Raw genomic sequence first — 20,870 nt, 5'->3', positions numbered from 1 at the left:
AAACCCCTAAGAAATAAGGTAAAATGGAGAAGAAAGGGAAAAGTATCTGTTGGTTAGTAGTGTTGTTTTCTCCTGTGTTCCCTATCCAGACACACTGATTTATATATCTTGAAAATACTGTGGCCACTTCCACAGAACAAGTTGGACCTTTCCTCTTTCCCAGTATCTTCCTGGGTATCACCTGGGAAAATGCCCTCCAAAGAGATATTTTATGCAAAAAAAAAAAAAAAACATTTGCCCTTTGCTGCCTGCAGAGCTACATAATAATGCTGAGGCCCAGGGGCCAGGGCTGGGGCTGGGCTAGGATGCAGGGTTAGCTCTCCCAGTTATTCCTGGGTCTCTAAGCTGCATTTAGGACTTCTCTGCTGAAACTATCCTTTGCCTCCCCACGCTCTGGCATGTCAGCAGAGCAGTGGGTGGAGGTCCCTGGACCAGCTGGGCTGGACGTGGAGGTGCATTACAGCTCAGACATGCCAGTTGTGCCTCCCCAGTGACCACTGCCCCTCGCTGCTGCAGCTATGCTCTTGCAATCCAGCACTGAGCACTCAGAGCTGTGCCTGCACAGAGAGGCATCATTACCAAAACCAGCCCATCCATCTGAGAAAACATGGCAGGCTTGGGTATGCTCTCAAGCCTGCTGTCTGAGATTCCCAGGCTAAGCCTATGACTTACCTGCCACCTGGCAAAGAACCTTTGCAGGCAGCAGAGGACACCTGAGACAAAGCAAAGGTCTGGTTTCATCCAGACTCACCCTCTGGCCAGGACAATGCTCAGAGGCAGTTTCTGCCTCTCCTTGCAAGTAAAGGCAGTCCTTGACAAGCCAAAAGGCAAGATGGCATATTTTGAGGTCTCTTGATATCCAAAGAAATTAGCTGCTCTGGTGTGGCCCCATGGTGACTCCTGATAGGATAAGGCAAAGCAGAGGGTTGATGAAGAGCCATGCTTGGAAACATCACCATCACCCTTATGGTGCTTCCAGCTTTGTTGCTTTCCATCCTGGGGAATGCAGCAAGATATTTGGGTGATGATTTTCTTGCTTTTTAATCAGCTCTAAACACCCCCCATGACAGCGGCTTATGCAACAAAGAGCAGAGAAGCACCAAAGTTCCCAAAAGCAAAAATTCCATCCGTTATAACCAGAAGCCGCAATGAAATCAGTCCTCGCTCTTCATAGGGACACATTTGAATGTGAACGAAACCTGCACTGGGGTCTTGGAACATAGTCAGAAAGCAGACACATCCTTTCTCCACCTGCAGTAAAGTACCTGGCCAGAGGAAGCCCTACATCTGTACAAAACCCTCCCTTACCAACCACAAAAATCCCAAAAGGGAAAAACCGTGTGACATTTTTTTGTTGTTTATTGCAAATTTTTAAAAGAAACCGTGGGCACTGTTTTACCCACAATTGTTCTGCTACCAAACTGGAACTGCAGTGTTCTACCTTCTATTTGCTGTGGTGCATGATGGTTGTATGAGATAAAAACCAGATCTTTAGGATTCCTAAAATTGTAAAGAGAAGCTGTATCTACTCCGAGAACCAGAGAAGCTCCATCTACCAGGAAACCTAACCTAGACACTTTTCTTTGCTCTTTTTTGCCATCTTCACTTCCCATCCAGCTTTCAGGTCACTGGAACAACCCAAACTGGTAAAAGCTAAGCAAACCCCAACAGCTGCTGGAAAACAAACCCAGACCTCACCAGGAATCACTGGGCAGATGACTGGGGGATTCAGGTGGCATCTGCCACAAGGCTGAGGTTCCATGTTGTGGAACAACCATGTTAAGGGTACCACACACTCTCTTGCAATTTTGAGCTCCAAAAGAGGAGCTGCAGTGCACTCTGCTCCTCCACAGGGAGTGGCTCTTGGCATGGCCTTCTTCCCACCCAACTCTCACCCCAGGAGCAAAAATAAATGAAAAGTAAAAGTCAGGCTTCGTATTCTGGATGGATATTTATTTGCTTAACAGGTTTTCTTTTTTTTTTTTTTTAATTTTTTCTTTTTTGGTACAAAGCATCCAGGAAAGCTTTTACTTCTCTTTTTAAAAAATAAAAACTAAGTTTTTTTTAAAAAAAGACACATGAAAAGGAAAAAAAAAAGTCAATTATTTGCAATTTCTCTGTTTTTATTCTGCCTTCCCACCCCACCCACTTCCCTTTCCCCCTCCCTAATTTGGACTGATTTTCATTCTTTTCCATATATATTTAATAAAATAAATAAAGGATTTTCTTTGTCGTGTATTGCAGTGCCATTTTTTTAAACAAAGGCTTCATGGCTCAACATTGCAAGGTAATAACAAACAAAAGGATTATACATTAAAATCCTCCCCCTCTCAAGACTCCCCTAGCCCTCCCCTCCAAACCACGAAATAGAATACAATTCAAGTAGTCTTTTTTTTTTTATGTTTTAAATGTATGGATATATAAGACAAAGCAAGTACAGAACTGGTTAACAGAGTGTCCCAATTTTATTAGCAAATGAGAGTATATTAGGGAGATGTAATTGATTCCCCCCCCTTTTACGGTTTCTAGACAGATAATATATATTATTTTAAACCCAACCTATTTTACAGCCCTCTGCCCACCTCTCCAACCCATCTGCTGACCGAGTCCCGAGGCAGGGCCTGGCCTTTCCCCATCCCGTGCAGCAGCCCCAGCCCTGCAGCCACCCCGGCACAGGTGCTGCCCTTCCTCCTGCCAGCCCCGCAGGGCAGCGAGGGGAGGAGGGCAGGGACGCCAGGCTCCGGCCAGAAGGACACAAAGGGCAAGAGAAGGAAAAGGAGACGGCAGGGCGTGGGACTGCTCCTTCGGCAGCGGCTCGGTGTGAGGGCTGCCCGCCCGCCCGCTGGACCATCGGCGCTGCAGCAAGGACAGGGAAGAGCGACATTCCCCTAGGCTCGGGAAGCTCCAGGGGGTCCGTGCAGAAGCAGGGCCTTGAGTTCTAACTGGCAACACCTTCACCGTTCAAAATAGTTTGTCTCCAGAACAGTTCCCTTTTAGTCTAAGTTGCGGTGGTTGTGTTGTTTTTGTTTCTTTTAAACAAAAAAAAAATGGATGCGTGTCGATGTATTCTGTGTGTGCGTGCATCTGTGTACATGAGTAACAGCCAACTAGCTCATATGGTCATGACCAAGCTATATTTCAGAAGAGAAAAGAAACACATTTATCACACTTTTCCTAAAACGAAAAGCTAAAATTTCAAGTTCAGTATTCGCTATCTTGTCCTTCCCTCCCCACCCTCCCTTGCTATTTCTGGGTTTTTTCCCTTCCAACTTACTTTAGCACCATAACACATTTTAAACATTACAATCCCTCTTCAGATACTACACAAAATGTCCCATAAAAATAGTGCTTTTTTGCCAAAAAAGTTATATAATATATTATATATATAAATCAACTAAATCCGTGGCAAATGTGCAATGCAGACGCCTCCTCCATTTAAAGTGAGCATCAGCTCACTTTTTTTCTTTTTTTCTTCTTTCCCCTTTCCTTTTCCTTCTCTCTTTCTTGCTTTCTCTCTCCTCTTCCTCTCTTTCTCCCGACATCGGTGATTTCAAAAAAGGTGCAAGTCGATTTGGAATCTTGTAATGAAGCACACACACAAAAACGCAGATGGGGGCTCCTCGGAACTTCTTCTCAGGTACGTTTTTCTTTTAAAGGTGCAAAAGAAAGTTATAAAAATAAGAAAAACCAAAAGAAAAAAAAAAAAAAAAAAAGAAGAAAAAAAGTGGGGTGGGAATGAGGCAAAAAAATCTTTATCCCTCAATGTTTCTCCCCGTTCTACTGTTTTTTTTACTTTATTGTCAAGAAAGACACGGAATGGACGCTTCTCGAGAAAAAAAAGATTAAAAAAAAGGATTTAACCTCATATCCTTTTTTTCCTCTTGCTCTTTCTTTTGTCTTCTGGCATTGGCACCGGGGATGTCACGCAGCACCCAGCAGCAAAAAAGTTCAAGTGCCAAACTGTCCCTTCGCAAGTACAGGTTTGGAAATACCAGGGGCGCGGGGAAACGAAACAGGTGTGGGAAACGAAAGAACCCTCCCCCCCACCCCAAAAGGGAGATGCCATGGGAGCGGTGCTGCTCGCCACCGCCGCCGCCGCCATCCCCTCCTTGCTGTGTCAGTTGTTTGGTTGGGGCCGGAGCGGCGTGAGGGTGCCCCGCCGCCCCGCTCCTCGGCTCAGCGGCCCTGGGGACGGAGGGGCTCGGGGGTCGGGAATTGCCAGTCCTCCCGCCCTCCCCCAGGAGATCAAAAATCGAGACGGCCGGTCAGGGTTCATTTCTGGGGGCCAGCCGTTTCCGGGGAGGCTCGCGCCGCTGGGGGCCTCTGGCTGGGCAGGGAGATGAGGGGACGGTGCAGCGCCTTGGCTTCCTCGGCCGCTTGCAGCCCCTCCGCCTGCCACCGGTACCGGCGAGCCCGCAGGATGTTGGGCACGTCCCGCTGCCGCCGCTGGGAGCTCTTCTTCTGCCACACGTCGTACTTGGAGTACTTGCCGTGCGAGGGCTTCTGGAAGCTGTCCTGCAAGGACAGGGACAGCAATATTAGCCTCCACTCGAGCCTGCCCGCTCTCCAGATGGGGATTCCCTTCTTGGACCTCCATCCCTCCCATGGAAATATTGCCTCATCCCTGGAAACAGTCACAGAAAGGTTGGACGGGGCTCAGAGCAACCTGATCCAGTAGATGCTTATTGCAGGACGGTTGCACTAGATGACCTTTAAAGGTCACTTCCAATCCAAACCATGCTATGACTCTGTGACCCAGCCCACCTCTGGCTCCCCACCTTACTAAGAGCTGACTTTTGGCAGGCCATTTGGCACGACTTGCCAATGGTGGCTGTCTCTCAAAAGTTCCGCAGAAACACAAGACCCTGCAGCTGGGGTTTGTTCTCTCCACCCACGGCCTTCCGGTCGTTTCTCTCTCTGTTTATTTCAGAGGAGGGCCACCATCCCTGCGCAGCCTCCTCACCTTGCTGAGTGCCGGCAGGCCCGCCAGGGAGGTGGCAGAGAGGTCACGCTCCGACTTGACGGATTTGGCGCAGTACGTTTCCAGCAGAGCCAGGTCGCAGCTCCGAAAGCAGCACTCCTCCACGATGCCCCTGTTGATCCGCCGGTTATTTCGTCCTACCGGCCTACCTGCAACAGCAGAGACCCTGGCATTAGCCACCAACCTGGGCTGGACTCCCTGTCCAATTCCTTGTAGGCATCCCTCCACCACCAGCCACCAGAGACTCCCCATCCTTCAGACACGGCAGCGCTTCTCCCAGACCAGAGCCCGCAAGGGTCTGTTAACATTAACGCCAAGTGTCGCGTTAACATTTCCCAGACAAAGGCTACTGATGCCAACACGTGCCTCCAGCAGCACTTTAAATGATGGGGGTTTATCTCTCTCCTCTATCTCTGGCACGGGTGGCCTTCTCAGGCCCAGCTGAGGGGAGGAAGCTCAAGCCCAGCCTGACCGCCAGCGCTGTGCCGATTACTGTGACCGTCTCCAATGTTGATCCTGGCAAGCGAATTTTATTAGAAAGAAGCAGCACAGCGTTGTGGCTGCCAACCTCCCTCCACCAGATCAACACTCAGGCAGGTGAAGTGAAGCAAGGCAGCTAAATTTTACCAGATGGGACAGCTCTGAGACAGCTGCAGAAAGAATACAGGCTCCCACACCCGCCAAGAATAGCTATTAAACTTAATCTTTTAATAAGGGTTCCTCTCTCATTTCTGCCTGCAGAAGGATGCAAAGGCCCATGTCTGGTGCAGCAATGACCAAGTGCATTTCATATCACTGCTTAATGATGGCCAAACTGCTCCAGAGGAAAAGCTTACATCAGTTTTACCATGTTTCCTCCCACTCTCAAAATAAAAACGACAGATAAAGTTGAATTTCTGATGCAAAGCAAATTTGCTTGGGAATTCTGCCTTTCAGAATGTAAACTGGCCCAAAACAAAAGGATTTTCTCCATGCTTTTGCTGCACGTAGCATGCTATGCTCTTGTGCTGTTGTGGGGTTTGCAGCCAGGCTGCTGCACACTTCCACAAGCACCTCCTCCAAGGTGCTCTGAGGGAGGGAAACAGAGGCCAGCAACAGTGGGGTCTGCAAACAGGATCTGGTACCACATCCCAGCCAGGAGATTTTTGGCACAGGGAAAACCGAGAGCGAGTGGTGTATAGCACAATGCCTAGCACTGCCCACTATGGCATGCTGAGCCCTCACCTCCCAGCTGGCCTGCAGGAGCACACACCACTGCCCACACCAGCCCTGTGCATGACGCATGATCCACACCCCTGCACTCGTGAAGGAGCAGGCACTCAAGTCTCAGGCCTTGGTTAAGACCTAAGCCTAGCTTACATGGAGCCGACCACTTTCCCTGGAGGGTATCCCACCCTGGATGCCCACCCAAAGTGCCTCAGGACAAAGGCTGTAAAGCACAGTTCTCTATGCATACAGTGCAGCCCCACATGTGAGAAGCAGCCCCACATGTGAGAAGCAGCCCCAGATGTGCAATGCAACTGTGCATGTGGGATGCACTTCTGTGCATTCAATGCAGCCCCACATGTGCAATGCAGACATGCATATTCAACACAGTCCTCCATGCACAACGGAGCCCTCTGTGCACAATGCTGGCATGCAAAACACCACGAAAATACCTCACTGCTGCCTCTGTAATAGCCCGGCAGCAGGGCACCTGCTCTCTGTTAAAATCAGTCATGTTCCCATAGGCCAGGAGCCCTCTGGTCCATGCTGGTGTATTTCCAGCATGCTCAGAGGTTGCACAAACAAATTCAGCATCAGTGTGCTGGTTGATGACCCATACCATGAGACCTGCCTCTGGGAGTCACTTCAAATGCTTTCTTGTCCACATTCATCCTCCTTGTGCCACCACCTTTCTTTTCTTTTTCTCTAGAACTTCAGGCATGACCTTTAACCAGCCCCACAGGGAGATGAGAAGGCTGGTTCCCCCTTGGCAAAGGTTCATTGAAGAGATCACTGTTAGGAGTTTATTTTCTCTCTTGTGGTCAATAAACACTGGATTGGGCCCTCCCCTGAAAGGTAGGGCAGATGTGTTGGGTGCCCACAGCTCAAGTGATGCCAGAGTAGGCAGCCTGGGTGGTGATGGCCAAAGGAGACAGGGACAGGAGCCAGCTTAGGACCAGCTGCATGTATTCTTCTCTGTGCATGCAATGCCCAGTGAGATCTGTGGGAGAGGTGCACTCCAGCAACACCCCACACTGCACATGGCCCCTGCTTAGGTCCTATCAATCCCAGTGCCCAACTCAATCCATGGCAGGCTGCTGAAGCATTAAGCTGCTCCACAAAAGCATCCTGATATGGGCAGAAGGAGAGTTCAGAAGGGAAAGAGAAAAAATTAAAGTCACCCCCTCTCGCTAGCACATTCCCTAAGGGCTACATTCACACTCCCGCTGAACAGAAGGCTGCACAAGTGATGACACACATGCTTTGAGGAGAAGTTGAGGTTTTCAAAGGTTACATATCTCCTCTCAAAAACAGAAGTTTCCCACTTGCAGTTATGTTTGTTTGGAAAGAAGAGGGGAGGAGAAAAACAATGCGGAAAACGGGATTACATTCACCGCTGTGCCTTCAAGGACAATTTCTGGCGTCGGTACACACGGGCAGATCATGTCAGCATGTGTTTGCAAATGCCAGCTGTGCCACCACCAGGGTGAGCTCCCAGCAGGGACCACCACAGTGACACGGCTTCTTCCTCCCTGACTGCTGCCCCTGCCTGCCTGTCAGGTACACGTGTGGCCCCCAGCCCCAGTGTGCTGCCCTTTCTCTCCTGCACAAAGCTGCTCAAGCCATTCCCCTTGCCGGCACTACTGCCAGCTCCACCGTGACTCTCCGATGGGGCACGTTTCCATTACATAATTGTCCGTAAGGACCTTGCCAAATGCCCCTACAATCCTCCGGGGCAGAGTTACTTTAGGATAAAAAATAAGCAAACATAACAAACAGGGATTTAGTCTCAGAAAGTACCTGGAGACAACAGGACATTGCTGGCTACCAGCAATATTGCTGCTGACCTGGATTGGGAAGAGTGTTTGTTCTGTAACACAATTTACACAGGGACTAAAGATTGAATTTCCTGGCTTTTGCCCATGGGTGGCATCTCTCTGTACCGCCACTGCCAAACCCAGGGAGGGTTTTGCCACTCCATCCCTTGCCCGCAGAGGAGAACTGCGTGGGCAGCAGGCTGCGGCATCGCTGGGGCACATGAGCCACTTCCCAGCACAGCAACGACCTCCTCCTCCTGAGGAAACGCGCTTCCTCTCGGCCTTCAATGAATGGCCAGGCTCCCTTTTTCCCAAAACTGTGCTTCACCAAAACCTTCTACGGCGCTGCTGAGGGCACAAGCCCTGAGATGCAAAGTTCTGTGAAGCAAAGCCTGGCAGTGTGAAGCCCTCCAGCTGCCTGGGGTTATTCCTGCCTAGGTACAGGCTCTCCTGACAGGGCATCCCAGAAGTGGCACAAAGCCAAACCCTTTCCTGGGAAAACCCAGAGGCCATGTACCTGCAGCTCAGCGATGCCTCTGTGCCAGAGGAGGCACAGTGCCCACTGCCATGGGGGACAGGAGGGTCCCTTCCCTAGCATGAGCACCCCACTGCTCCAGGCTCCCCACCCTCACCAAGCAGATGCTGTGGGGAGGGGTGCACGGTGCTGGTGCCACCCTGGCTGGGTCCCCTCTCCTCCGGTCAATCAGGCGGTCAGCCGAGTGGAAGGGGACTTTGGGTGTAAACAGTCCCCGTGCCCCTGTCGCAGGAATGTTGGGAGCAACAAGGGGGCCTTTGTGCAGCACCAGGCCCCGTCCCAGTGCCCCCAGCCTGGCCCTCCCCCACCCCGGCACCGCACTTTCCCCCCTGCTTTTTCCTAGTATTATTCGGAGGAGCGGCGGGTGCGCAAGAATGTGCCCCGTCAGCACAAGCGGCTGCAAAGAGCTAAATTCTTATCAGCTGTTGGAAAGGAGGAAACAGGAGCTGTTGTTTACAGAGAAGTCGGCCGCCTCTCCCCCTGCAGCCCCCTCTCCCTCCCTGCCAGAGCTGCATGACAGCAACTTCAGGGCTGAGGCTTCCTCTCGACCAGCCCTGCTTTTCACTCTGGCTGGACTGAGCATCCCTCCGTGGGCTGTGCCGCTGTCCCTGGGGGGCTGCTGGGGAGCAGGGGTACCAACCCTGCCACAGTGCCATGGCAGGAAGCCACCACCTTGACAGCAGCTGCAGCCAAGCCAGAAGACTTAAAAGTCACAGAGAGGAAGCATCACCAGTGCAGAGCAAAGCGTGCTCATTTTCAGCTCTAGCTTGCCCGTGCATGCCTGGGGTAGATACAGAGCTGGCATCACCATTTCCACCATGTCCCAAGGCTAGGTAACCTTAGTGCTGCTGGCCCTGCCCCTGTTAGTGCAGCTCTTCTGCAGCCCCAGCTCTTGGAGGCAGCTTCAGCATTCTCAGCCCCGAGCACCTGCCAGCTGTGGTGCCTCCCAGGACACCATCTGTGCCTGCATTCCCCTTGCACTGATGCAAAATCACTGCATCTCACAGCCAGCTTCCCTAGCAAAGTGCTCTCTTGCAAGAATTCAGAGCATCACAAGTTCTTAAAAATAATTGCTTCAGCAAAAAAAGCAATAATGGATTTTCATACCATTTTTTGTTTTTTCAATACTACCAGCCTGTCCAGCAAGCAAGCCCTCAGGTATGCACAGGACAAGGCTCCCCAAGTCATTTATTTCTTGTGTGAACAGCTGCTTTAGCACAGGCTGCTCATCAGGTCACACATCCCAAGCTGTGAGGTGCCCGATACAAACCCGGGCTCAGTTTTAAGATGTAAACCCACGATGGTGCAACACAACTGTGCCCTACTGCATATACATGGTGACAACAGTGTAGCCATGTGGGTTTAGGAGTGAAGATGAACGTGGTCAGAAATAATCACTTAGAGAGGGAAAAATTAAGTGAAATAGGGATGTCCAAAACATTCATCAAGTAGAGGGACTGCCCAAATGTCTTCAGCCTTGCATGACACAAGCTGCTCAGATCCTGAAAGGGTTAAAATACTGGACTATTTCACCCCCAGTACCTGGGCTCACCAGAAATATTCAAAAAGGTAAAGACGGGAGTGGACAGAAAGAAATAAAGTAAGAACTCCCTTGCAAGCAACCGACTGGCCACTTGGCACCAAGAGACTTGTCTGCCTTCAAAAGTGTTTTTATTTTGGCCTGGGCAGCTGGGTTATTTGAGGTGAAAGGAGGTCAGTTTGACCTTAAAACAAAAGCCCCATTCCCTTTCATCCCCAGAGAGAAGGAGGAGGGAAGAGAAAGCAAGGAGGGAGACAGATACTCCTCTACATATAGAGGGAGAGGAAGAGCTGTGAGAGCAGGAGAGGCACTTGCCTCCCTGCCATGTCGGTAAAAGAAGGGGAGATGAAGAAAGGAAGGGCAGCTGCCATGCAAACCCTTGCTGCTGGGCTCCATCACAGTGAGAAAGTGCACCCAGAGCACCCCAAAAGCACCACCTGCCCACAGTACCCAGGGAGCTATGAGAAGATCCCACTGCACAGCCAGGACGGGGAAGGGGGATTGCCCCCAGAGGGTTCAAAGCCACTTGCAGCCTGACCATCCTCCCAAAACTGAAGCTGAAGCCCTTCCCAACCTGAACACTGCTGCGGCTGGGTGTGGGATCTCTGTGCCTCTCTCTATGCAACATCAGCAGGCAGCAGGAGACAAGTCTAGTAAAGCATCCAGGTTGGGAAGGGACATCCAGGTTGGAAAAGGACGTCCAAAGTCATTCCCTAACTTTGCAGCACCCCATTGTTCCCTGCACAATCAGACTGGAACAAGAGGGAGGCTGGTGCTCAAATCTACTCTTCCAAAAAAACACTCTGTTTACTTGAGAGTGACTTTTTAATTCCTTTTCCCAAGGCAGAGACAAGACTGCCAAAAGCACCATGTGCAGCTGGTATCTCCATTCTCTTCCCCTCCATTTGGCTTTGCATCTTTCCTGTAGTCAGTCACCCTGTGGCTCAGTCCTCAGTGGGGAGCAAGACACAGAGTCTTCCCACTCCCAAGCAGAGCAGGGCACCGAAACACCAAAACAAGGTTATTACACTCAAGGCACCTTTGCCCATAGATTACTGAGCATCCATTGTCACTGGTTTACTCTTCATCCTCCCTGTTTACCAGCTAATCCATCGTACTGCCAATGGCCCAAAGACCCAAAGCATCCTGATGGAAAGCCCACTGCAGTCAGCTGGTCTGAAGCCATCTGCACACTGTACACAGCAGCACTGCTGCATTTTTTTGAATTAGCTGCCCTGCAGAGGGGTAAGACATCACTCTTCAGCAGCAACGTCACCAGTGGTACCTGGGAGGTCACAAAGCTTTGTCACAAAGTTTTGGGACCAGCCAAGAAGGTGCTGCTGTACCCAAGCAAAGCCTACCTGGGAAGGGAGAGTGCTCAGCTTCCTGTCTGCTGTCAGGATGCAATGCTTAGGCAGCAAAGTTTCAAAATAAACCTGGGCCCAAGCTCAGCAAGGCACTGGCTGCAGACACCCTCATTATTGTAATGACTGCCCTTATCACCGGTGAACCAGCCACATATGGTTCTCCAGAGACACTCGACTGTCCCAAGCATCATATGCAGGACCCAGCTTCCCCATGGTACCAGACAGCCCCCAAAACCAGTGCCAAGGGGATGCCTGTCACCCCGACCGTGTCCATTTTCTTGCTCCTCTCCTGGCCTGCTGCCATATACAAGGAAATCCTGAAAAGCATCAGGCTGGAAACCCCTCCTTTCCCTCCCAGCCCAGCTCTGCTGAGCCAAGGTGTGGGCTGGAGGCAGCCTGCTGTAGTGCCCAGCACTTACTGAAGTAGAAGCCCCTGTCCCCGCAGACGAACTGCAGCGTGTCCACCAGCTCCCCGCCGCACAGGGTCTCCGCCGTGCCGTAGGCAGCCGCCGAGTCCAGCGCATAGGCCAGGAAGGCCAGGAGCAGCAGCAGCATCCGCCTGGCCGCGCACATCCTCGGCACCTGGGGACAGAGGCACAGCGTTAGCACCGCAGGACAGACCCCCCCGCCACCTCCCCTGCAGCACACCGAGGGGATGCCCAGCCATGCCAGGATGCCCAGCCGTGCCGGGATGCCCAGCCGTGCCGGGATGCCCAGCCGTGCCGGGATGCTGCTGCTGCTGCAGCTGCAGGGAAGGAGCGGCAGCGCTGCGACAGCCCTGGCTGGGGTGAGGCCAGCTCCCTGCGCTCGGCCGCCGGGCAGCAGCACCGGGCAGACAAGGTTTGCATTGAGGCGGGTTTTCCATTGGAAAATCCCACTTCAGCCTACCTCTAAAAGGCTTTTAGTTCCCCTGCTCATTCAACAGTGTGATTTTTTTTTATTTTTTCCCCCCTTTTAGAAGGGAATTTATTCCAATTATTATTAGTAGGTGTTGTTTTTTCCTCTTCTGATGACAGGTTTTCGTGCCCCGTCTGAAAACACATCCATGCAAAGTGAAATCAAGTGAAGCCTCAACCTGTCCTAGAGCTGCTTTTGAGGAAAGCTGGAAAGAAGAGCTTTTGTCCCAGGCATGTGAGAGAGATGAGGCTCAAGCAATCAAGAGGCCGATTGCACAAGCTGTATTTGCTGACAAGAGTTGGGACTGAGAAGACATCCCTCAGGAATAGTGTGGTCCCACAGGAAACACTCCTGAGGCATCACTAGGGAGGGTAAAGGCAGTGTCAGACAGTGCAGAGCATTAAAAAGGAAACTCCCTGGATATTTGCTAACTAGCCCAAAGACTCGGCTCCAGCAAACAGCTTTATATTCATGTCAGTCTCTGCAGGTGTAAAGCAAGGGTGCTATCGCCCCACTGGATGGGGCAAAACCCATGAATGGCTCAAGGCATTATAGTCCCTCAGTAACGAGCCCCACAGTACCCATACAGCCAAACAAAGCTGGGTTTTGACCAGACAGGTAAGCTCAAAATGAAGAGATGCATGTCAAAATAGCAGACAGTGGGTGGCAACCCTAATCTCAAGCAGAGCGTCCTCTCTCCTTGCTAATATTCAACCAAGACACTAGGTCTCACATCCAGCTTTCATCACCATAGCATCTGAGCAGCTCGAGAATAATATCAGTTAATGAATATTACCTTACCCCCCCCGGGATGCTCGGAGATGAAGCCGAAGCCCAGGATAGATTAAATGACTCGCCCAAGGTCACAGGGGAAGTCTGAAACGCAGCCAGGAAATTAGCCCAGGTCCCCCGAGGTCCCGCTACGGTCCTGCCAGCAATAAAGACACCCTTGCTCCCAAATTTTTAGTAGAATTTTTAGTAGCACGTAGCTCAAATTGTCACTGCTAGAAATGCATCATGCTTACAAGTCATGAGCTCTGCTGAGCAGCAGGAGGACAGGGATCAGCAGCAGGAAAAGCCAAAACAGAGGTTTCAAGGTCTGGGTGGGCTGTGGGGGACGTTCCTCCTGCTTGAGTTTTGATGGCCATAGTATTGCTCAGCCTGTGCTGGCAGAGATCAGCAAGACTGGCAGAAGCCCTCCAAAGCTCTGGATGAGAGAGGCAGCAGCCCTGGGAACAAAGTGGTCTCAAATCAGCAAGTGATGGGACCAGGACCAGTTTTTCCAGCAGCAATGGTCCCTTCAGCACACTGCAGGGACTTTGTTCTGTACTACAACAGAAGCAGAGGGATGGCACCAGACTCTGACACCAGGCTGCTAAGCTGTAGTGTTTTACCACCAGCACCTTTTCACCTTGTTGGTTTTTTTTATCAAATGGGCCACAGTTGTTTATTGGGCCTCTCCAACACAACACAGCATCACTTTCACTGCTGAAGTCATGCCCCTGGTGCTGCAGCATCAGGGGCCAGATCTCCAGCTGACAACAGACCAACCACACTGTTCCTGTCCCTTTTTCAGCACTTTTTTTACGTGCAGATCCCAATTGCTGGTGTCCCCACGCCTCAGGTAGTGCCAGTGCTCATTGTTGGGGTGACAGATTTGCCACCAGCCAGTGTTGCCATCAAAGGTACTCATATGGGATTTCAGGACACCCACATGATGCCACGTCCCCAGTTGGGCTCATGGTGGCTGTGGACACTGTGGCTAATGAGCAGGCTGCACGCTGGCTCCCTAGGCCAGAACCAGACCTGACACGAAGGGGTTGATTGGTGGCACAGGTGACAAACATCATTTTTCCTCCACATTCAGTCTAAAGAAAAGAGTGAGATGTTCTGAAGAAAGGGGAGAGCAAGATTTTGTCAGCAGATGATATTTGATGCTGAGGAGACCTGATACCTTCTGTGGAAAAACACTTGTGCTCCTCAGAAAATACCTGCTCCTGCACAAACTGCACTGCAAGCCCCTGGCAGCCTTCCCTGCCTCCACTGCAAGCTCCTTCCAGGTGCCCACACACCCCATAACTCCAGCCAGGAAGTGCCCCTGAAGCAGCAGGAACAGTGAGAACCCCATTGCTGTCATCCAGAGCACGGCTAACATGGAGGTGTAATGCAGAAATGCATCCATCTTTGCCCAGGCACCAGCCACCAGCCCTTCCCTCTGCTGTCACCTTGGCATCTCCCTGCTCCTTCCAGTAGCTATGTAATGAGAAACCAGGCAGCAAAGCAAAGAGCATCTTTATTTACTACCCAGTGCTGCAGTTTCCCTCCACCTTGGTGGAGTTGCAACCCAACTCAACCCCGCAAACCCTTCCCTCTGCCTTTGGCCCTACTGACTCTGCAAATAAAAAGCCCCCAGACTTCACACAAAGGCTACAGAGGCTCCCAGGGTTCCATCACTGGCTCAACATCTCCCAGTAGCCTTTCAGCTGATCCTTCCCTCCCTCAAAGCAGGGATAACCAGACCCATGCAAGAAAGCTTGCACCCACCGCTCCATGACTGCCAGAGCAGGCGCTGCTCACCCCAAAAGAGTGTCATGGCACAGCTGGGTACCTGCAGCCCAGACCTGGCTGGTGCAAGCACCATGCCAGCTGCACCGGTGGCAGGAACTGAATGGCTGCTCAGCATGATGAGTCTAAGCCCTGTGAATACCTCCAAGGCTTCATTCTCCACTGGAAACATGAGACAGCACAGCCTTTGGTTTCTGGTCCCAAGCATTAGGACAGGCATGGTCTCCTCAGCTGTTGAACAGGAGCAAATTCACACCAATGGTTGGAAGAACCTTCATATTTTATTAGAAAGCCTCTCTTAAATGAAATGAAACAAGAATAAGGCAGTAGAAGGGAAGTGGGTTACTTCCCTAAAGGACAAGGTCCTGTCTCTGCTAGAAGAGAGGCTACAGCTACCACTGTCCCATTCTTGCCAAAGCAGGTTCAACCAGCCTTGCTGACTGCCATTGCTCCTCATGTGCCCAGGCAGAGCTCACAGGCTTTAGGATGAAGTGGGATGGCAGCATGAGATGTGCCAGATGCCCAACAACCTGAGCACCAAATTCCTCCTGAGGAGGGCTTGTAGCCCACAGTGTGCAAGAGGGCGCTGCAAGAGCAATCTCTTGGTTGCACAGGTGACCTGGACCATCCCGGGAATCACACCTGAAGCTCCTCTGAGTAACTCACATCTGAAGCAGGATGATCAGTGCAGAACATGCTCAGACAACGTATCAGCACACACTGCTGGCCTCTCCCTCCCTGGAGAGGGTCTGCTTTGCTCTCCATCCTTCATGCCCCTCTCATGCCTTTCCCATTATCCCCAGCACTGCATACAAAACCAGTTTGCCACTGGAACCAGTCCAGCTGCAGGCTGCCATTTGCAGGATGTTCCTCCCTTGGAGCTCCCATGTATTCCTGCCTTGTGGCACTGCACCCCTGGCCAGGGACCCCCAGACACCTCTTGGCAGCCCCCAGGCAGCAGAGAGGGTTCTGTCTGAGTGGCTGTGATGTGCTGGGAGTGAGCCCCAGGGCAGGTCTGCACTGGAGTCACCCTCCCACCCGAGACTGCTAAAGGATTTTGTCAGGATCTGCTGCTGAATCAGCTGGATCGAAGTTTCTGTCCAGCTGCTGGGGAGTTGGGGGCCAAGAGGCCACAATGTGCTAAAAGGCCCAGTTGCCAAGTCTCAGAGTACAGCTCAGGCATCCCTTGCATCCAGGCTTGTGCTGAGCAAACCAAACCACGATGCCTCTTGGGCAACAAATATCTCCCCAAAAACAGAGACAAAACCTCCTGTCTGACCTAATTCCTTCTTCAGTCTGGCCTTCATTGCAATTTAATATGAACAGAACAACGTAGGAGGGAATTGACAGATGGCCCAGTCTGTAAAATTTGGATTTGGACAGCAAATAGAAAAAACAAAAAATCTTGCTTCTTTGTGGAGCAGTGCAGCATTTAAAAGGGAGCATGGCAAAAGAAAAGTCGTCAGCCCAAACCCAGTGGCACATGCCAGAGGGGAAAACCCCAGTTTACACATCCCAGCATCCCTCACACTCCACCCCTTCAAAAAAAAAAAAAAAATAAAAAGGCCAGACTGATGTTTTGCTACTCTGATGATTGCCTGTGAGAGATGCTGAACATCTGCCTCTCTGCATTACTCCTCTCCATGGCCAGCCCCAGGAGAGTGGGGAGCTGAGCTGAGCCGGTTCTGAGCGTGGCATTCCCAAAGGAGCAGGATGTGGGCATGTGCCAACCACTCAAGCGCCAAGAGAATGCCACCCCTGCCCACGGGGCAGCCCAACCTGGCACAGGGCGCTGGGCCATGATGCCCCAAGGTGCCAAGGAGCAAAGGCATAGTGGAAGCCAGAGTGAGAGGCAGGTGCCTTGGCAGCTGAAACCACCCAGGAGCTGCATCTTGGGCAGAGGCACAGGGATGAGGTGCCCAGCAATACCTGAAGGCAGAGGAATCACCTCATGCTGTGCCACAGAAGAGCCTCTCTCTTCATCTGAAACAGAAAGGAGACTTCCAACCACTCACAGCTTGGAAGAAGCAAGCTTCAAAACACAAAACTTTTGACCACTGAGTTGTCAGGCGAATTAAAACCACTCAAGAGGACCAGGGGTTTTGCTGTTTAGCTCAGGCTTGAAAAAAATAAAATACCTTCTGATTCTTGGCACCTGGCTTGCATGACATTCATATGGCTGAGGCTGGCAATACTGCTGCTATTTTTAGCCCTCACTTTTTTGTCTTCACTGCTTGTCCCCATCAGCAGCCCACCCCACCCCACACCAGAGGGGGTCACCTTTCTGCCTTCCATCCTGTGAGCCTGGAGAGGCACCTGCCTCCTCTGCCTGTGGGGCAGGGAAGTGCTGCCTGCACCCCATGCCTGTACGAGCTGCAGGAGAACTACTGTGCCTGTGGAAAAATCAAGCTGAAAAAGGTGAATGGGGTATTCAGTACCATTTACTCACCCCACTGGGGACTAAGAGAGTATTGCATAAATTTTGGTATGCAGCCCAGAAATATTTGATTTATTGTATTAAAAAAAAATAAGGAAATGCAATCTTGCTTAACTCTTCTAAAGACAGCTGGCAGGACCCAGTGAAGGGATTTAAGTCTGTTTTAGTAGCCTCACTTAACTTCTTTCTTTATTGTTCCTCTCTCCTTTCTGCATTCCCTTCCAAAACCTGGAGTATATCAGAGAAAGTTAACAGCAAGTTAAGCTGTTAAATCAGGAACTGCGGTGACTGGAGTCTACTGGCAAATTATATTCCCACAACACGTTGAACTTGCTTTATGTCTTGGCAGAGCAGCTTTAACCCCTTCAGAGCCGGGCTGTAGCGCCACGGCAGACTTCCTCCCCTGGTGCCCCCCACCTCTCGTGACCCCTCTCCCAAGCATGCCGAGGGAGGCCGATATCGCTTTCCCTGCTAAGACACTCATCAGCTTTTAAAAGCAAAGACAATCCAAAGAAGGATCGGAGAGGTCAGCCCCAGGACACGAGCTGGGAGAGGGTGGGCCACTTACAGTGCTCGTATGCACTGCTGGAAACACACCAACTCCTTGGTCCCTCTAAAAATAAGACCTCACCTGCTGTGTTTGCTTTATTTAAAAAAAGAAAAGTGCAGAAATGCTTTTCTCTGGTGCTCCGTGAGACGAGCTGGGCTCATGCTGAACCCTATAGGAATCGAGGGGAAGACACACACTGACAGCTCTGGGTTGACTGGTCAGAGCAGCAGCTCTCCAGCCAGGCTGAAAAAAAGATCACCTGTCAGAAAGAGCGCTGGGACACACACGCAGATAGATTTTGGCTCTCAAATTTCATGCAGCGGTGGGAGGGGACCTGCGGTGTCAAATCTTTTATCCCTTAATGAATTTTCACAGGAGCTGGGATAGCCCCTTTGAAAGGCTGAGTGAACTTGTGTGGGTGTCAACAACACGGAGCAAGATTTACAGCTCTGACCCATTCACCCCCACCAAAATTGTCAAGTTGGGTCCAAAACAGCACAGTGGAAGTCAAATCAGAAGTGTCAGTCATTTTTATACCTCCAGATGTCCTTAGCACAAAGTCATCCTTAACAAAACCCCTCGACCCAGACTCCTCAACTCCACTCTAAATCAAGGCAAGAGGAGGAATAAAAATCCCAACACGTTGAACCCTGCAAAGTAAAAGGGGAAAAAAAAAAAACTGCCTCCCACATACACACACAATCTGACAATAAACAAACCCAAAGAAAAACATGCCTCAGTCTCCCAGGCACATCCCAGCATTTGAAAGAAAACTACAAATTTTGTATAGGGAGCCTGGGTTGAAAGCAGAGGCTCTCCCGAGGTGTCTTGTTTAAAACCACCCACACAAACCTTGTTTTCACACTTGATTGCTCCACACCACCCTAGCGAGACCTGGCGTATCAGCAACCCTGCTGAAGTACCCTTGGCTGGAGGGGAGGCAGCCACATCTGCCGGTACAGTTACGCTAAATCCGAGTTCCCTCATGTGCCCCAATTCCCTACTGCTCAACAGAGTGCTAAAACCTTTCCAAGTTGCGCTCTTAAAACAATTACTGTAGGGAAAAGCAACTGGGAAGGAAGAAGAAGAAAAAAAAATTTAAAAAATCACAGAAAGTCGAAGGCTGCACGCCAACCATTAACTCTCACTCCATTTTGGCTTCGCTTTCTTGTTTTTCTTCGCTGTATTTTTATCCCTCCCGAGACCAAACACACCGCAGTGTTTTGCAGAAGAGAGTTTAATCATCTCGCCGCTCTCCGGAGCCCCGGCGCTGCCCTCCCCGCGCGTCTCCCGCAGCCGCAGCCGCCCGGCGCGGAGGGAGCTCGGCGGGCAGCGGGGGCCGCGCTGCGCTCGCTGCCGCTGCTGCGTGACCTCGCATAGCCCCGGCCCGGCCCCCGCCGCTCCCTCCGCCCCACGCGGGACCGCGCCGGCAGCACCGCGGCGGGCAGCACCGCGGGCGGGCGGGAGCCCGGGATACCCCGCGCACCCACCGCAGCGGGGCCGCCCGCGCCTGGCCCGGCGCTCGGGGTCCCTCTAGTGACACGCGTGGGGACGGCGCGGCTCTGCCCGGCGCGGCTCTGCCCGGCGCGGTCGGGATGGCTCAGCGGTGCCCGGGCGGCACGGCACGGCGCGGCTCGGCGCGGGTCTGCCCGGCGCGGCGCGGGCAATCCCGCCGTGCCCTGCCCGCGGAGGGCAGCGCGGAGCGGCGCTTACCTTGGCACTGCCGCTGCTGCTCTCAACTTCTGGCGGCGGCGGCGGGCCGGGGAGGAAGGCGGGCTGCCGGCAGCGCTCATCCGTGTGTGCCCCGGCGCTTGACATGCTGCTCTCCTGCCCTGGCAGCGATCGCGGCTTTGGCTTGCCTTCCCCGCGCCCTGGCACGTTCTCCTCGCCTTGCCTTTTTGGTATGTCAAGTCCCTGCTAGATTTTGTCTGAAGGATGTTATTTTGTTACGATCAGGTATTCTGTTATTCTAGAGAAAGCGCTCGCTCGCTCGCTCTTTTCCTCTCCTTTTTCTTTTTCCTTTTTTTTTTTTTTCCTGGGTTGTTTTTCGCCCTTTTTTTTTTTTTTTTTTTTTTCTTCCCTTCTCTTTCTCTCCTGCTTTGGCTGCCCCTTAGGTGGCTCTCACTTTTGTGTTTACTGAGTGCGTCCCTTTGGTCGGGGCGAAGGGGCCGGCTGCCTCGCTGTCCGCTGCTACCGGCTGCTGCCCCACGAGCGAGCAGACAAGCAGGGCGCTCCGGCTTTTATACCTTTTATACCCCCCCCAATGGGCATGCTCTCCCGGCGAGCACCAGCCCGGCCACGCAGCCAATAATGTTGCAGAGCGGTCTAACCCCCTCTCTTCCCTCCCTCCCTTCCTTTCTTCCCTCCTTCTCCCTCGTAACCCTCCGGAGTCCAGCTCGGGAAGGAAGAGGGGACAGAAAGTTTTTGCCGCACGGTTTCTTTGCGTGCCGCTACCCGGGATGGGAGCTTTACCCCTCCTGCCGGTCTCGGGTGCGAGGGGGGCTCCGCGCATCCGCGGCCGCCCCGCAGGTGAGGGGAAGAGCTGTGGATCCGCACTCCGAGCCCCTGCCCGAAATACCGGGGGGCACCCCTTGAGCGCCTCTCGCTGCGAGGCGGCGAGCCCCGAGTGCCGGCGGGGTGGGAGAGGGGAGATGGCCCGGCCCGTCCTCTCTCGGGTGCCCCTCTAGGTGCACACGGGCACAGGTGTCGGCGCGGCCGCCCAAGGGCTCGGAGGAGCTCCCCGGCAATGGCTCGGGCATTGCCGCCGTGCCTGCCCCGCTGCGGGCAGCGAGCCCCGCGGCCACCCCTGCGTGTCCCTGTGGGCACCGTGGGCGCTGCCCCCCGCGCCCGGACCCTGCGCCTCGCAGAGCACCTTCCCCCGCGCTCCCCGCCGCTGGGTGCTGTGCTTCCCGCCGGCTGCTGCAGGCGAGCCGTGCCGCCTCGGAGCCGCGGGGACTTTTCCCAGGCTGTGCCGA

General features: G+C 52.5%; 1 protein-coding gene across 1 annotated transcript; it reads right to left on the bottom strand.

The window, feature by feature from the left end:
- Positions 1–2,160: 2,160 nt before the first annotated feature.
- IGF2 (insulin like growth factor 2) lies at positions 2,161–20,090 on the bottom strand. Its single transcript, XM_059474211.1, has 4 exons — positions 19,609–20,090; positions 11,866–12,028; positions 4,964–5,130; positions 2,161–4,515 (listed from the first exon to the last, which is right to left on the bottom strand). The coding sequence occupies exons 1-4, from the start codon at positions 19,711–19,713 to the stop codon at positions 4,273–4,275; spliced, it is 678 nt and encodes a 225-aa protein (XP_059330194.1). The 5' UTR covers positions 19,714–20,090; the 3' UTR covers positions 2,161–4,272.
- Between the last annotated feature and the right edge of the window lie 780 nt (positions 20,091–20,870).

This window comes from Ammospiza nelsoni, chromosome 6, assembly GCF_027579445.1.
Source record: "Ammospiza nelsoni isolate bAmmNel1 chromosome 6, bAmmNel1.pri, whole genome shotgun sequence".
Classification (NCBI taxonomy): domain Eukaryota; kingdom Metazoa; phylum Chordata; class Aves; order Passeriformes; family Passerellidae; genus Ammospiza; species Ammospiza nelsoni.
This window is presented reverse-complemented; position numbering and strand designations above follow the sequence as displayed.

Coding starts and splice junctions, on each gene's coding strand:
- IGF2 (XM_059474211.1), bottom strand. CDS start 19,713: ATGTCAAGCGCCGGGGCACACACGGATGAGCGCTGCCGGCAGCCCGCC. Junction 12,029..19,608: donor GCAGCAGCGGCAGTGCCAAG/GTAAGCGCCGCT, acceptor CTCTGTCCCCAG/GTGCCGAGGATGTGCGCGGC. Junction 5,131..11,865: donor GGACAGGGGCTTCTACTTCA/GTAAGTGCTGGG, acceptor CTGCTGTTGCAG/GTAGGCCGGTAGGACGAAAT.